This window comes from Phacochoerus africanus, chromosome 8 (genome assembly GCF_016906955.1).
Source record: "Phacochoerus africanus isolate WHEZ1 chromosome 8, ROS_Pafr_v1, whole genome shotgun sequence".
Lineage (NCBI taxonomy): Eukaryota > Metazoa > Chordata > Mammalia > Artiodactyla > Suidae > Phacochoerus > Phacochoerus africanus.
The window spans coordinates 48,782,732-48,797,320 of NC_062551.1; the positions used below are offsets into that span (position 1 = coordinate 48,782,732).

The following is a 14,589-nucleotide window of genomic DNA, read 5'->3' on the forward strand; positions in this document are numbered from 1 at the left end:
ATATTTTTTACTCTCTTCTAAGCACTTGGCATTTAATACACACAACAACCTCATAAGTTAGGTACTTCTAATTATCCCATTTTACCAAGGAGGAAACCAAAGCCCAAAGAGGTGAGTAATATGCTGAAGGTCACACAGCTGGGTAGTGGAGCTGGAATTCAAATCCAGGAAATCTTGCTGCAGTTCAGAAACAAAATAGACCAATTTTGTCTTTAAGTAGTAAATAGATAATAAATAAACCAATGTGTAAATAAGCCATATATGGGAAAAGGACCAATTCTAGGCAGAGAAGTAAAAAGAACTATGCAAAAATGAATTTTTTTTTGCCTTTTTTTAGGGCCGCACCTGCAGCATATGGAGGTTCCCAGGCCAGGGGTCTAACTGGAGCTACGGCTGCCAGCCTACACGACAGCCACAGCAAGTCAGAATCCGAGCCACGTCTGCGACCTACACCTCAGCTCATGGCAACGACGGATCCTTAACCCACTGAGCAAGGACAGGGATCGAACCCACCACCTCATGGTTCCTAGTCAGATTCATTTCCGATGAGCTATGATGAGAACTCTGAAAAGAATAAATTATGTAAAGTAGTAAAAAGGATAGAAAATATGCAGCTGATGGTGATGAGATTTTAGCCTTGGTGACCAGAGAAGGGCTTTCTGAGAAGCTGATGGCTGAATGACATGTGATGAAGGGAGAAAGCATCGCAGGAGGGGCACAGCAAATGCAAAGGCCCTGAGGTGGGAATGAGCTTGGCGTGTTGCAGGTACAGAGGACCAGGATGGGAGTTCCCATTGTGGCACAGAGGAAGCAAATCCAACTAGTATGCATAAGGAGTCAGGTTCCATCTCTGGCCTCCATCTGTGGGTTAAGGATCTGGCGTTGCCGTGAGCTGTGGTGGAGGTTGCACATAAGGCTCCGATCCTGCATTGCTGTGGCTGTGGTGCAGGTTGGTGGCTACAGCTCCGATCTGACCCCTAGCCTGGGAACCTCCATATGCGGAGGGTTCGGCCCTAAAAAGAAAAAAAAAAAAAAAAAGAAAGACCAGGTTAGAGTTAGAGACTTATGGTTAGAGAGGAGGGGGGTTGTTGGGGCAGGCAGGCCCGAGATGAAGCCAGGAGGGTTGTCCGGGCCTAAGTGATCTGTAATTAGCAGTTTGGATTTTATTCTAAGACGGGGAGAAATTCAAGATCTGTTCTCTAGAGGAGGGCATACTCACATTTAGAAAGATCCCCTTGGATTGGGGGTGGTTGAAAAAATTGGGAAGAGACTGGAGCTAGACCAGAGTAGGGCTACAGGGAGGTGAAGAGGGAGCCCGACAGGAAAGACTCTCTCAGGAGGGGCTGTGGACGTGCCACAGGGGATGGGGACAGGGAGAGGGGTGGTGCCCCCACCCCCAACTCTTCTGCCAGGGTTGGGTTGGGGTGCCAGACCCCAGCAGCCCTGTTTTGTATCCTCACAGATTCAAGTCATCAAAATCGAGACTGAGGACAACAGGGAGACTCGCTCAGCCAAGGATGCGCTGCTCTTGTGGTGTCAGATGAAGACGGCTGGGTAAGCCCGCCATCCCCCCGCCCCGGAAAGCCGGGCCCCAACCAAGTCCTCAGGGTCAGAAGTGTCATCTGAAGTTAATGAGCTGGTAATGACCTCTTCCGACCTTGACGAATACACCTGTGTGGAAGGGCCAGGTTCAAACTTAGATTCCTCAGAGCACAGTGCCGGGAGGTGGTGGGCTGTCCCCAGCCTGTGCCCTCTTCTCCCCCCATCTCATCCTGCACTTCTAGAGGCCTCTTGTGCACCTGCGTGGACCCCCGGCCCTATTCCCGAGCTCTGCCTCGGCCCCCACCCCTGAAATAGCAACCCCCTCAGCCCAGGGGGCACGCGGCCGGGCTCAGACAGCTCAGGTAGGAAGTTCAGGGCCCTGATGCCTGCAGGAGGTTGAGAAGAGGGGTGCACGGACACCACTGGGCATGTCCCCTGGTCCCCTAACTCTCCGCCCAGTCGAGAGGAGCCTGGCCTGAGATTCAAGTGCCCTCCAGAGAGGAGCCCTGGGCGGCGGGAGGGAGGGGCAGGTGTGGATGGGGGCGGGGTTTTCTCTGGCTCTGGCCCTCCTGGGGCTGTCCGTCTGTCTGGCCGGTCTTCCGGTTCTTCCGGTCTTCCGGTTCTTCCGTGCGTCTGTCTCTGCCTTTGGGACTGCTTTTCCTTGTTCCTCTCCCTCCCTCCCTCCTGGCCTCTCTCCCCTCCTCCTCTCCCCGCTTCTGTCTGTATCTTGCTCTCTGTCGCTTCCTCCCTTCTTCGTCTTTCCTTCTTTTTCTTCTTCCCTCTGCTTCCCTCTCTTTCTTGCTCCTCTCCTGTCTCTCTCGCTGTCAATCTCTCTCTCTCTCGTCTGCCTGGCCCACTCTATCTATCTACCTATCATCTGTCTATCCATCAACTGATCCACCTGCCTGCCTTCTTATCTGTCATCTGTCTTCCCTTATCTGTCCATCAATCCATCTCTGTCTGTCTCTTCCTCTCTCCCTCCTTCCCTGTTTCCTCCTGACTCTCTCCATCTCTGCCTCTGTCTCTCCCTTCCACACTGCCAGTTACCCTGAGGTCAACATCCAGAATTTCACCACCAGCTGGCGGGACGGCTTGGCCTTCAATGCCCTCATTCACCGGCACAGGTACCACCTGGCCTGGGGCAGCTCGGCCTCAGCCCCCACCCCTCATCCCTCGGGTACACACCTGTATGAGGATATGCACGGATGACACACCCAGACACAGGCCCCGCCCCCTCCTCTCTGCACACATGCACATTCCTGTTCACACACATGCTCTTACACACACAAGTACACACAGATGCACACACACAGGCCCCAGCCAGGCCGCATACCCTGTGCATACGTGGAAACACACGTGTGCTCTGGCACGGATGTGTGTGCACACATATATTCATATATATATATACAGCTTATACCTGTGTACGGCTTGGCTGCCCCCAGGGTGGGCTACTCACTCCCCACGGATGGTCCAGTGCCATGGCCAGTGCAGGAAGTGGGCGGCTCTTCACGGTGAGCCCCCAGGCCCCCCTCGGGCTCCCTGCACACCTGCCTGTTCATACCTCAGGGCCTGGCGCTGAGCTGCCTGAGGAGGGGAGCCCCCTGGATTGCACCCACATCGTGATCGTCCATGTGACAGACTGGGGAAACTGAGCCCTAGAGACTGGGGGCCACTTGCTCTGGTGTGAAGAAAGCCGGAACCCACACGCACACACTCATGCATGTGGGGGGAGATCCAGCCCCACCTACACCCCCAGAAACGCACGAGCTCTTAACTGGGCTCCTGCTAACAATAGGGACATTTCCTGAGTGTGCCCGGCCTTGTTCTAGGTGCTTTCTGACAAGTCACTTAATGTTCGGTGACCCTACAGGGCAGATGCTATTACTCTCCCTATTTTATAAACGAGGAGACTGAGGCACAAAGAGCTGCGGCTACTCACCAGAGCAATAGCCAGGAAATGGCTGAGCTGGGGTTTGAGCCGGGGGGCGACTCCAGACCTCGTACTTCCAAGTTCTACTTAATAGTGTACAGAAACACACCCACGTAGACACGCATGCAACATGAAGTCAGACACACGCATGCCCTCGTGCAGTGCTCACACCCACAGCTAAATGCTGCACAGACATGCACAGGCACACACGGCTTTGGTCTTGGCCGGATCGCATTCCTCTTGCCCTCGTCCTGGGTGGGACTCGGACAAGGACGTCATTTCACCCATTTGCCCACCGGCTTTGGAGCCTGCCTGCTGCCTGCCCATTCTGTGCTCCTGCTCAGGCCTGATCTCGTGGACTTCAGCAAACTCACCAAGTCCAATGCCAACTACAACCTGCAGAGAGCCTTCCGCACAGCTGAGCAGCACCTGGGGCTGGCACGCCTGCTGGATCCTGAGGGTAAGCCCGACATGGCCCCAGCCCAGATTTCCTCTGGGGGGACTCCAGTGCCATCCCACACTCAACCCCATCCTCCTGCCACACCGTCCCCCAGATTCCGGGGGCATTTCCAGTTCCAGCTCCCTTCCAGCCCCTCCCCTTCCTCATCTCCAATCCCACCCCCTTCCCATCCCTATATCCTTCTCTTTCTCCATCTCTGTCTCCAACCCAACTGCATCTCTAGTCCTGTGTTCAACTTGACCCCCTTCCCTAACCCATCCTTAGTCATCTCCCCCCAAAACCCAACTTCCCTCTCTTCCCAGCTCCATCCCTAACCCCAGCCCCATCCCCAGCATTATCCCCATCCCACCCCAGCCCCATTCCCAGCCCATCCCTATGTCTATCCCCATCCACAGTTCTGTCCTCATCCTCAACCTCTTTCCCATTTTCAACTGTCCCCAACCCCACCCCTGACTTCAACCTCATTCCCAATCCATGGCCACCCTCAATACCAATCCCCTGTCTCTGGAATAGTTGCCACGATCGTACCCCACCCATCCCCCAAATCCAGCATGTTGTTCCCTTTTCCTGAGCATCTCCTGTGTGCCAAGGACATGGCTGGGAATTGTATCAACACTATTCCCTTTCATCCTCACGCTGACCTGATTGGCTAGAAGTCCTGTTTAAAGTGATAGGAACGAAGACTCAGATGTGCAGTCACTTGTCCAGCATCATACTGAAAGCCCAGTAAACAGGATTTTCAGAATTCATAGTCTTGTTTTTTTTTTGTTTTTTTTTTGGCCACACCCATGGCATATGGAAGTTCCTGGGCCAGAGAATCAAATCTGAGCTACAGCTGTGATCTCTGCTACAGCTGCAGCAACACAGGGCCCTTAACCCACTCTGCCACCAGGGAACTCCCACAATTCATGGTCTTAATCATTCGTCTATTCTGCTTCTTATAGTGTCTGGCATATAGTGGGTATTTATCAGATGTCAGTTCATGAGATGGGGAAGAATAAGGGCCAGGTATAATGTGGTGCATTCAATGAGGAAATTAAAATGATAATCAAGATTTATTGACAATGAGATCCTGCTGTGTAGCATTGAGAACTATGTCTAGATACTTACATTGCAATACAACAATGGGAGGAAAAAGTATGTATACATGTATGTGTAACTTGGTCCCTGTGCTGTACAGCAGAAAAAAGAAAGAAAAAAAAAAAGATTTATTGGAGTTCCCAGGTGGCCTAGCAGGTTAAGGATCTGGCCTTGTCACTGCTGTGGCTTGAGTTTGATCCCTGTCCTAGAAACCTCCACATGCCATGGGCACGGCCAAAAAAATAATAGTAATAAGATTTATTGAGTTTTTCCTCTGTGCCAGGCTATTCTTTCTGCATTTTTTTCTTTTTTTTTGTCTTTTTGCCATTTCTTGGGCCGCCCCTGCGGCATATGGCGGTTCCCGGGCTAGGGGTCGAATCGGAGCTGTAGCCACCAGCCTACACCAGAGCCACAGCACGCAGGATCTGAGCCGCGTCTGCGACCTACACCACAGCTCACGGCAACGCCGGAACCTTGACCCACTGAGCAAGGGCAGGGATCGAACCCACAACCTCATGGTTCCTAGTCGGATTCGTTAACCACTGTGCCACGACGGGAACTCTTCCTCTGCATTTTTTTCTTCTTCTTTTTAGAGCTACACCCACATCATATGGAGGTTCCCAGGCTAGGGGTCCACTGGGAGCTGTAGCTGCTGGCCTCCAGGTAGTTTATTTAATCCTGTGAGGAGGATTCCCATTGGGCAGATACAAAAACTGAGGAACAGAGAGGTTAGTTATCTTATCCAAGGTCACACAGCTAGTGAGTTCTCCCCCCCTCCACCTTCAGTCTCTCTGTCAGGGCGCTCGCTGTCCTGCTCCCTTACTTGCTCTCTCTCTTTTTTTTTTTTGTCTTTTTGTCTTTTCTAGGGCCCCTCCCACCGCATATGGAGGTTCCCAGGCTAGGGGTCGAATCGGAGCTGTAGCTGCCTGTCTATGCTACAGACCCAGCAACACCGGATCCGGTCTGTGGATCCTTAACCCACTGAGCAAGGCCAGGGATCAAACCCTCAACCTCATGGTTCCTAGTCGGATTCGTTCACCACTGCGCCACGACGGGAACTTCTCCCTTACTCTCGTTTCCCCAGATGTAAACATGGAGGCTCCAGATGAGAAGTCCATCATCACCTACGTGGTCTCCTTCTACCACTATTTCTCCAAGATGAAGGCTCTGGCCGTGGAGGGGAAGCGGATTGGGAAGGTATGAGGAGCCGAGGAGTGGGGTGGGTGGGGCCTGGGAACGACACAGGGGCATGTCTGGGCTGAGGCCGAGCCCACCCTCCTTTGTCGGGTCAGGTCCTTGACCAGGTGCTGGAGGTGGGCAGGATCATGGAGCGCTACGAGGAGCTGGCGGCTGAGCTGCTGGCCTGGATCCATCGCACCGTGGGCCTCATCAGCAACCAGAAGTTTGCCAACTCCTTGAGTGGGGTGCAGCAGCAGCTTCAGGCTTTCACAGCCTATTGCACACTGGAGAAGCCCGTCAAGTGAGGCCCCACTCGGGAAGGGAGGGGGGCAGGTGGGGGCGGGGAGCAGGGCTCCTGAGCTCAGGCTCCTCAGGTTCCAGGAGAAGGGGAACCTGGAGGTGCTGCTCTTCAGCATCCAGAGCAAATTGCGTGCCTGCAACCGTCGTCTCTTCGTGCCCCGGGAAGGCTGCGGCATTTGGGATATCGACAAGGTGAGGCCGAGGAGGTAGAGGAGACGAAGGGCTGCTCTGTGTAGTTGTGTAGGTTGTGCACTGCTCAAGGGAGCCATTCAACACTGCAAGAACATGGATTGGAAATGCGTTCTGAGGGCTTTCCAGCAGGAAAGGCTCATGAGGAAGCAGCATTTCCTTTTCCAGTTTGTTCAAAGGTGCCATAAGTGCTGGGACTGACCTCAGACAGAGACGCCAGGGCCATTAAACTGGGGCGAGTTGGAGTCTGACTGCCTCCTCCTGCCTCCCTAGGCATGGGGCCAGCTGGAGAAGGCAGAACATGAGCGGGAGGCTGCCCTACGGGCCGAGCTGATCCGGCAGGAGAAGCTGGAACTCCTGGCCCAGAGGTTTGACCACAAGGTGGCTATGCGGGAGAGCTGGCTGAATGAGAACCAGCGCCTGGTCTCCCAGGTACCAGGGCGGAGGGCTTGGCTCCGGGGGAAAGGGAGGAGGGTGGGGCTGGGCCCTGGGCCTGGGGAGGGAGACTTGATCTCCTGAGCAACAGAGAAGTGTTGGATTCGTCTTCTAGGTGACACATGAAGTGTGGGCTTGCTCTCCAGGGTAATAGGAGAGTGAGGCTGGTCTCCAGGGTAACCAGAGGAGCAGAATTAGTCTCTTCAGAAATAGGCAGAGGATTTAATTATCTCTTAGGTGACAAAGAATGTTGTTATCTGGTGTGTCCAGGATAACTCAGGAGGACAGAATTGGCCTACAGAGTAACAGGATAGGGAATTCCCGTGGTGGTGCAGCAGAAACGAATCCAACTAGGACCCATGAGGTTGCGGGTTCGATCCCTGGCCTCGCTCAGCGGGTTAGGATCCAGCATTACTGTGAGCTATGGTGTAGGTCGCAGACATGGCTCAGATCCTGCGTTACTGTGGTTGTGGGTGTCGGCTGGTAGCCGTAGCTCTGATTAGACCCCTAGCCTGGGAACCTCCATATGTCAAGGATGCGGCCCTAAAAAAAAAAAAAAATAACCACACACACAAAAAACCCCAAAGTAGCAGGATAGGGTAAGCCTGGTCCCCAGTCTCTAGGGAGTGGAATGGAATAATGGGGCCTGTTTCCTGGGTAACAATTTTAGGGTTAGAGATGTAATAGGGATGGATGGGGCTGGTTTCCAGGGTAACTGGGCATGGTGAGCTTGGTCTCCAGGGTAACAAGGAAGGCCGGGACTGCTCTAGCAGGAGCAGGTGGGGGAGTTTCGAGGGTCTCCCAGGGTCCAGGTAACAGGTTGACTGCTGAGGCGACATGGATGAGTGTCTGTGGCCTGCCCTGCCCCAGGACAACTTTGGGTATGAGCTGCCAGCAGTGGAGGCAGCCATGAAGAAGCATGAAGCGATTGAGGCAGACATTGCAGCCTATGAGGAGCGGGTGCAGGGCGTGGCGGAGCTGGCCCAGGCATTGGCGACTGAAGGCTACTATGATGCCCGCCGGGTGGCAGCCCAGCGTGACAGTGTCCTGCGCCAGTGGGCCCTGCTGACTGGGCTGGTAGGTGCCCGGCGGACACGACTTGAGCAGAACCTGGCCCTGCAGAAAGTCTTCCAGGAGATGGTGTACATGGTGGACTGGATGGAGGAGATGCAGGTGGGGACCTGATTGAGGGCCAGGGATGGGGAGGGTGGGCCAGGCAGGGAGGGAGGGGTATATACTGAAAGAATCCAAGATAGAGAGGGAAGGGGAGGGAGACAGAAAGAGATATAGAGAAAGGGAAACAAAGGGGAAGACGGAAGATACAGAGAGAGACAGAGAAGCAGAAAGAGAGAGAGACAGAGAAATATCTGGAGAAACAGATAAAGAGACATCATAGGGAGTTCCCTGGTGGTCTAGTGGTTAGGATTTAGTGCTTTCACCACTACAACCAGGGTTCAATCCCTGGCCTTGGAACTGAGATCTCACATCGAGCCACCAAAAAAAGCAGAAATAGGAAGACAGATAGATTAAATCAGAGGAAAATTAGGACCCTTTGAGAAAAAGAGAAATCGGAGAGAGAGAGCTGGAGAAGCAGACACAAAGGTAGCAACAGAAATCTAAATGGCTACAGAGAAAGACTCAGGAAGATGGAATTCATTTGAGAAAGAGAGAGACCTACGGGAGATAGAGGGATACAGAACAAGTTGGAAATAAGAAGGATGGAAGCAGAAAGAGGGATACAGACACAAAGAGAGACCTAGAGAGAAAGAGATAGGGGTAGAGATGGAGAAGAGAAAGGGGTGAAGGCAGAGGGAGACAGAAGAAAGAAGTGGAGGCGTAGAGAGGGAGATGCCATGGCGGAGACCGAGCTCAGAATTGTGGCGACGATAAGAGATGGAACATTCAGAGATAGAAACGGAGACACAGAGACAGAGATCAGGGTCCGAGTGGCGGAGCAGAGGGCTGGCATGGGCAATGGGCGGCTGAGAGCTGATGCCGAAAATCTGCTCAGGGCTGCTCCTTCTTGTAGGCTCAGCTGCTGTCCCGGGAGTGTGGGCAGCACCTGGTGGAGGCTGAGGACCTGTTGCAGAAGCATGGACTGCTGGAGGGGGACATCGCGGCCCAGAGTGAGCGGGTGGAGGCTCTCAATGCTGCTGCTCTGCGTTTCTCCCAGCTGCAGGGTGAGTCTGGGTTTGGAGATCGGGGTGGAGACTTTCAGGGCTGGTGCTAATAGAAGTAGAATGTCTCCTGAGAGACGGAATGAAGGAGTGAGCTCCCTGTCTTGGGAGGCATCCAAGCACAAACTAGGATCACACTCCATCAGGGATATTATGGGAAGGGAATCAGTGTCTTGGGTGGGAGGGTGGACCATGTGACTTCTTCCTGCTTTGAGATGCTGCAGTAATAGTTGGTGTTTATTGAGCACTTGTTATGTGCTAAGGCTTTCACAGGTGGTTCTCGGTGAATACCATAAAAAGGCTGGATAAGGTAATTGTTGTCAAGGCCTGTTCAGTGTCAAGCGATAGAAACCCAATTCAATTAACTTAAGGAGGAAAGGTGAATGTATCGGCTGATGTACCTTAATGTGCAGGAAGGGATGAGTTTTGCTTCAGGTGTGGCTGGATCCAGGTATAGTTCAGTGATACTTTTCAGACTCCATCTCTCTCTGACTCTAGTCTTTATGTTTATGTTGGGCAGTCTGTCCCCTTGTGGGGTAAATCTGGGCTCATCCATCCCCATGTTTACATCCCAGCAGCTTCACAGACCCAGCAAGGGACAGGTCCCTTTCTCCCAATATTCTGTCAAAAGGGCCGAGGAAAGCTTTCATGAGTCCAGTGTGGGTTCCATTCCCATCCCGCAGCCAAGCATTATAAGATCACCCCAGGCTATACGGTGATCTAATCGGCCACATCTATGTGACATGCCCACTGAGGGCCAAGAACGGGGTAAGCGCCCTCCGAAGACATGACCTGAGGAGGGAGGTGGGGCGCCATGAGCGGAAGCAGGGGCATGGATGCCGATAAGCAAAACCCAGACCAAAACCCAGATGGGCTCTATGAGGCTCTCATGTTGCTGATGTCACTGCCCTCCAGCCAAATACCACAAGCTGAGTTTGTTGCCTCTTTGCAGACACCAGGGGGAACCATGAAGCATCCCAGTAAGAAGATGTTAAGAAGGGCTCGTTATAGGATGTGGGCTTGTGTTAGGTGATGTGGGATGATTTATTGTTCTGTATTTTGCTGAAGATTGGACGCTGTCAGGAAGTGGAGGTAATTAGATGATTGCTCATCTTAATCATTTTTAATCATGCAGAGTTCCCGAGGAGGCACAGTGGGTTAAGGATATGGCATTGACGCAGCTGTGGCTTAGGTCACAGCTGTGGCTTAGATTTGATCCCTGGCCAGGGAACTTCCATATGCCGTGGATGTGGCCAAAAATTAAAGAGAAAAATCCAGGTAGTGGAAGGAACGGGGTTGGCAGGAGTGGTTTACCTTGGGTGTGTGGGGGGAGGTGGGTGGCCGTTTTGTGGTTTGCGCAGTGATCTTGTTTTGTGTGCACTCAGATGTGACGGGGGAACAATCCTGTCTTCATGGATGGCCGTCTTGATCGCAGGTGTCCCTGTCTGATGCTGTGTCCTAAGCAACTGTGACTGAGTGCTGGCAGCATCAGGGCTGCTCTTTTCTTTCTCAGTGATGAGGAAACTGGGGCCTAGAGCAGCAGAGCTAATACGCGGGTTTTGAGACTGGTCTGTCTCACTCCTTTCTCTGGAGCCACAGCCCTAGGGAATCCTGAGGCACTGTTGGAAAAGGCAGAGACTGTCGGGCTTGCAGGATGGTTGGCGAGGTTCTCACCCTCATGGGCTGGGTCGTAGCTTAAGAGCAAATGTTGAGGTCTGCTTCCAAGTCCCAGTGCAGACATCCCCATCCTAGCTCAGCCCGTCACCAACCTCACGACATTAGTGGTGACCCTCTCCATCGTCCTTCCTTCGCTCTTACGGGTCTTTGTCCAGGAGGCTCCCCTCTGTCTTTTCCTTGTGAGGTCTTGGCTCCTGGTGACAGGGCATCAGCAGCGCCATGGAAACAGCAAAGAAGCAAGTGTAGGGTGAGTGTTGTCATGGTGACAGGAGGCAGCGCTGCCTGATAAGTGGTCCAGAGTGTAGCCTCCTGAGCCACCACTTCTTAGCTGATCCAGGACAAGCAGCTTCCCTCCCAGAGCATGAGTTTCTTCATCTGCAAGAGGGGGCCAAGAAGGGTACTAGCCTCATAGGATGGTTATCAGCATTAAACGACATTGTGTCCGAGTAAAGCCTGGATACATAGTCACCGTTGATGGTTGATGTTTATGATTCAGTTGGATGCCTTGGTATTTGGGTCAATTTTAGTGAATGTCCAGAAATGCAGAAATCCTGCCCGCCATCTAGGACAGTGTCTCTCACACTGTTTTGACCCAGTAAGAAATATACATTTACCTCATGACCCAGAGTTCACAGGCACATGGGCAGACACACACACACATACAGACACAAAGCCTTTTATAAAACAAGGCTTCCAGAGCTCTTGTTGTGGCCCAGTGGAAATGAATCCAACTAGTGACCATGAGGTTGTAGGTTTGATCCCTGGCCTCCCTCAGTGGGTTAAGGATCTGACGTTGCGTGAGCTGCGGCGTAGCTTGCAGACCCAGCTTGGATCTGGTGTTGCTGTAGCTGTGGTGCAGGCAGGCAGCTCTAGCTCAGATTTGATCCCTGGCCTGGGAACCTCCATATACAGCAGGTGCAGCCCTAAACAAACAAACAAACAAACAAAAAACAATGCTTCCCCATGCCTTTGATATTTTCTATTCATTCTATTCTGTTTCATTAAGGAAATGGGGGCTGCGACCCCTTAAGTTAATCTCACAGCTCTCAGTCTCAAACTAGAGGTCCAGGAGGAAGCTGAAATATTTGAAGACAAAAAAGAGTTTAGGTCATCACTAGGTTAATAGATTAGGCAACAGAGGATGAAAGAAGGAACCTAGCATAGCCTAAGGGTAGAGAAGCTTTCATTTGGTCCATTTCTGAAGGAAACACACAATATATATTTCCACCAAAATATGCAGATTCTAGGATTCTCTAAATTTCAGTTTCTACCCATCTTTCAATCGATAAGTCAATGTTTTCATTTATCCACTGCTGTGGGCTCCACCCTGTGCTGGGCAGCGGTGGAGACACTGTGTGATGGAGACAGCTCCAGGCCCTGCCCTTACCGGGCTTCCAGTCCAGTGGGGGAGACAGACCGGCAGTGAGAGCCGGGAGGGGTCAGAGCTGGGATGAGGAAGAAATAGGCAGAGTGGTCTAGGCTGGGATGTGGGAAGCGAAGTCTGGGAGAGCCAGAGAAGGCGTCTACTCTAGATTTGGGGTGTCAGGAAAGGCTGCCCGAAGGAAGGCACGTGTAACCTGGCATTTGGTGAAATCGGGCCAAGGTCTAGGCAGGTGGCCCGCACCACCCTCTCCCGGGCGCCGCCTGGCCCGTGCCCAACCCGGATCTCCCCCTTTTCCTGGCCCAGGTTACCAGCCCTGCGATCCGCAGGTCATCTGCAACCGCGTGAACCACGTGCACGGCTGTCTGGCGGAGCTGCAGGAGCAGGCGGCGAGGCGGCGCGCGGAGCTGGAGGCCTCGCGCAGCCTGTGGGCTCTGCTGCAGGAGCTGGAGGAGGCCGAGAGCTGGGCCCGTGACAAGGAGCGCCTCCTAGAGGCGGCGGGCGGCGGCAGTGCGGGCGCGGCGGGCGGTGCACACGACCTGTCCAGCACCGCGCGCCTCCTGGCACAGCACAAGATCCTTCAGGGCGAGCTGGGAGGGCGGCGGGCGCTGCTGCAGCAGGCCCTGCGGCGCGGCGAGGAGCTGGCCGCGGCTGGTGGAGCCGTGGGCCCGGGCGCCGAGACGGTGCGTCTAGCTGGCCTGGCGGAGCGCGCGGCGAGCGCGCGGCGGCGCTGGCAGCGGCTGGAAGAGGCGGCGGCGCGGCGCGAACGGCGGCTGCAGGAAGCACGGGCGCTGCACCAGTTTGGCGCTGATCTCGACGGCCTCCTGGACTGGCTTCGCGACGCCTATCGCCTAGCAGCCGCGGGCGATTTCGGCCACGACGAGGCATCCAGCCGCCGCCTGGCCCGCCAGCACCGCGCTCTCACCGGGGAGGTGGAGGCGCATCGCGAGCCGGTGGGCGGTCTGCGGCGTCAGCTGGCGTCCCTGGGGGGCGCCAGTGGCGCCGGGCCACTGGTGGTGGCCCTGCAGGTTCGCGTGGTAGAGGCCGAGCAGCTCTTCGCCGAGGTGACCGAGGTGGCTGCCCTGCGGCGCCAGTGGCTTCGGGATGCCCTCGCTGTCTACCGCATGTTCGGGGAGGTGCATGCGTGTGAGCTGTGGATCGGTGAAAAGGAGCAGTGGCTGCTCGCCATGCGTGTGCCCGATTCACTCGACGACGTCGAGGTGGTGCAGCACCGGTGAGCGTGCAGTGGTGGGACTCCCAGGTCCCCTTCCTCACGCACAGCCTCGCCTTCCTGGTTCAACAGTTTCCACGTTCACGCACCCGGAACCAGGGATTCCAGTAAAATGGGAATGATATTAATCCCAATGGCGATCTCACAGGCTTCTGGAGAGCAGTAAATGACTTCATTCCAGGAAAATACTTAGCAAATGCCTGGGTCCAGGGAGCCTTCCAGAAGTTTTGCTGTTATTACTGTGAGGCTCAGAGTTACCTGGCAAGAAATTCACTGAAGCTCCTCCAAGGATGCCCCAGCCTGAACCCTCCCCTGGGACTCCCACTGCCTTTGCATAGATGTGGCCTCCCTAGCTCATAAAATTGCTTTGGCCCTTGTCCCTTTCTCTTCCCTCACCTCACTTCACATTTCCTCACGTTACCATCCAGATTTGTCTGTTGGCAGGTTTAGTAACGGGTTGTTAAATTAGTGGATGAACCTCTGCCTTTCTCTCTCTGAGCGTGTTCACCCATCCACTCATTCAGTGGGTACTTACTGAGCTCCTGCTCTGTTCCAGGTCTTGGGCTGGGCATTGCTGGAGACACAGGCTTGGTTGCTGCCATGGCTGTGCCCACAGTTACCCAAGCCACAGTACTGGCATTGTTTTAAACAAGGGAGGACCACAGCGAGCTTAACACAGATCTCCCTGGCTGCTGTGTGGAGGGTGGGTTGGAGGGGGTGAGAATGGTGGCTGGGAGCCCGGAGAGGCAGCTGGGGTGTGGACTCAGGTAGGAGGCGACAGGATTGGACCAGGGCAGAAGCCCGAGTGGATAGGCCATGGGGGCAGACGGGCTTGGTGGAGATGGACAGGAGTTGTCCAAAACAGAGCCCAGGGCACTGGCCTCCCTAGATGGGGCTGTCCCTGAGACGGGTCCCTAGGTGGGGGGGACTGAGAGGAAGAACCAACTGGGGGAGATGCTGAAGCCAGTTTGAGTCACAGCAGGAAGCCCCGAGGAGGTACACAGCAGG

At 54.2% G+C, this 14,589-nt stretch overlaps 1 protein-coding gene across 2 annotated transcripts in view; it reads left to right on the forward strand.

Moving 5' to 3' along the window:
* The window catches only part of SPTBN4 (spectrin beta, non-erythrocytic 4), an 81,241-nt gene that overhangs the window by 19,037 nt on the left and 47,615 nt on the right, over window positions 1–14,589 (forward strand). For both annotated transcript variants that reach the window (XR_007136469.1, XM_047791836.1), the window contains exons 5-14: window positions 1,463–1,554; window positions 2,586–2,666; window positions 3,817–3,932; window positions 6,097–6,209; window positions 6,305–6,492; window positions 6,566–6,683; window positions 6,954–7,112; window positions 7,986–8,288; window positions 9,145–9,295; window positions 12,657–13,584. Coding sequence is in view for 1 of the 2 variants with exons in the window: in XM_047791836.1 (XP_047647792.1) it covers window positions 1,463–1,554; window positions 2,586–2,666; window positions 3,817–3,932; window positions 6,097–6,209; window positions 6,305–6,492; window positions 6,566–6,683; window positions 6,954–7,112; window positions 7,986–8,288; window positions 9,145–9,295; window positions 12,657–13,584 (2,249 nt within the window). In the remaining variant the exon portion in view is untranslated. The remainder of the gene's footprint in view (window positions 1–1,462; window positions 1,555–2,585; window positions 2,667–3,816; window positions 3,933–6,096; window positions 6,210–6,304; window positions 6,493–6,565; window positions 6,684–6,953; window positions 7,113–7,985; window positions 8,289–9,144; window positions 9,296–12,656; window positions 13,585–14,589) is intronic.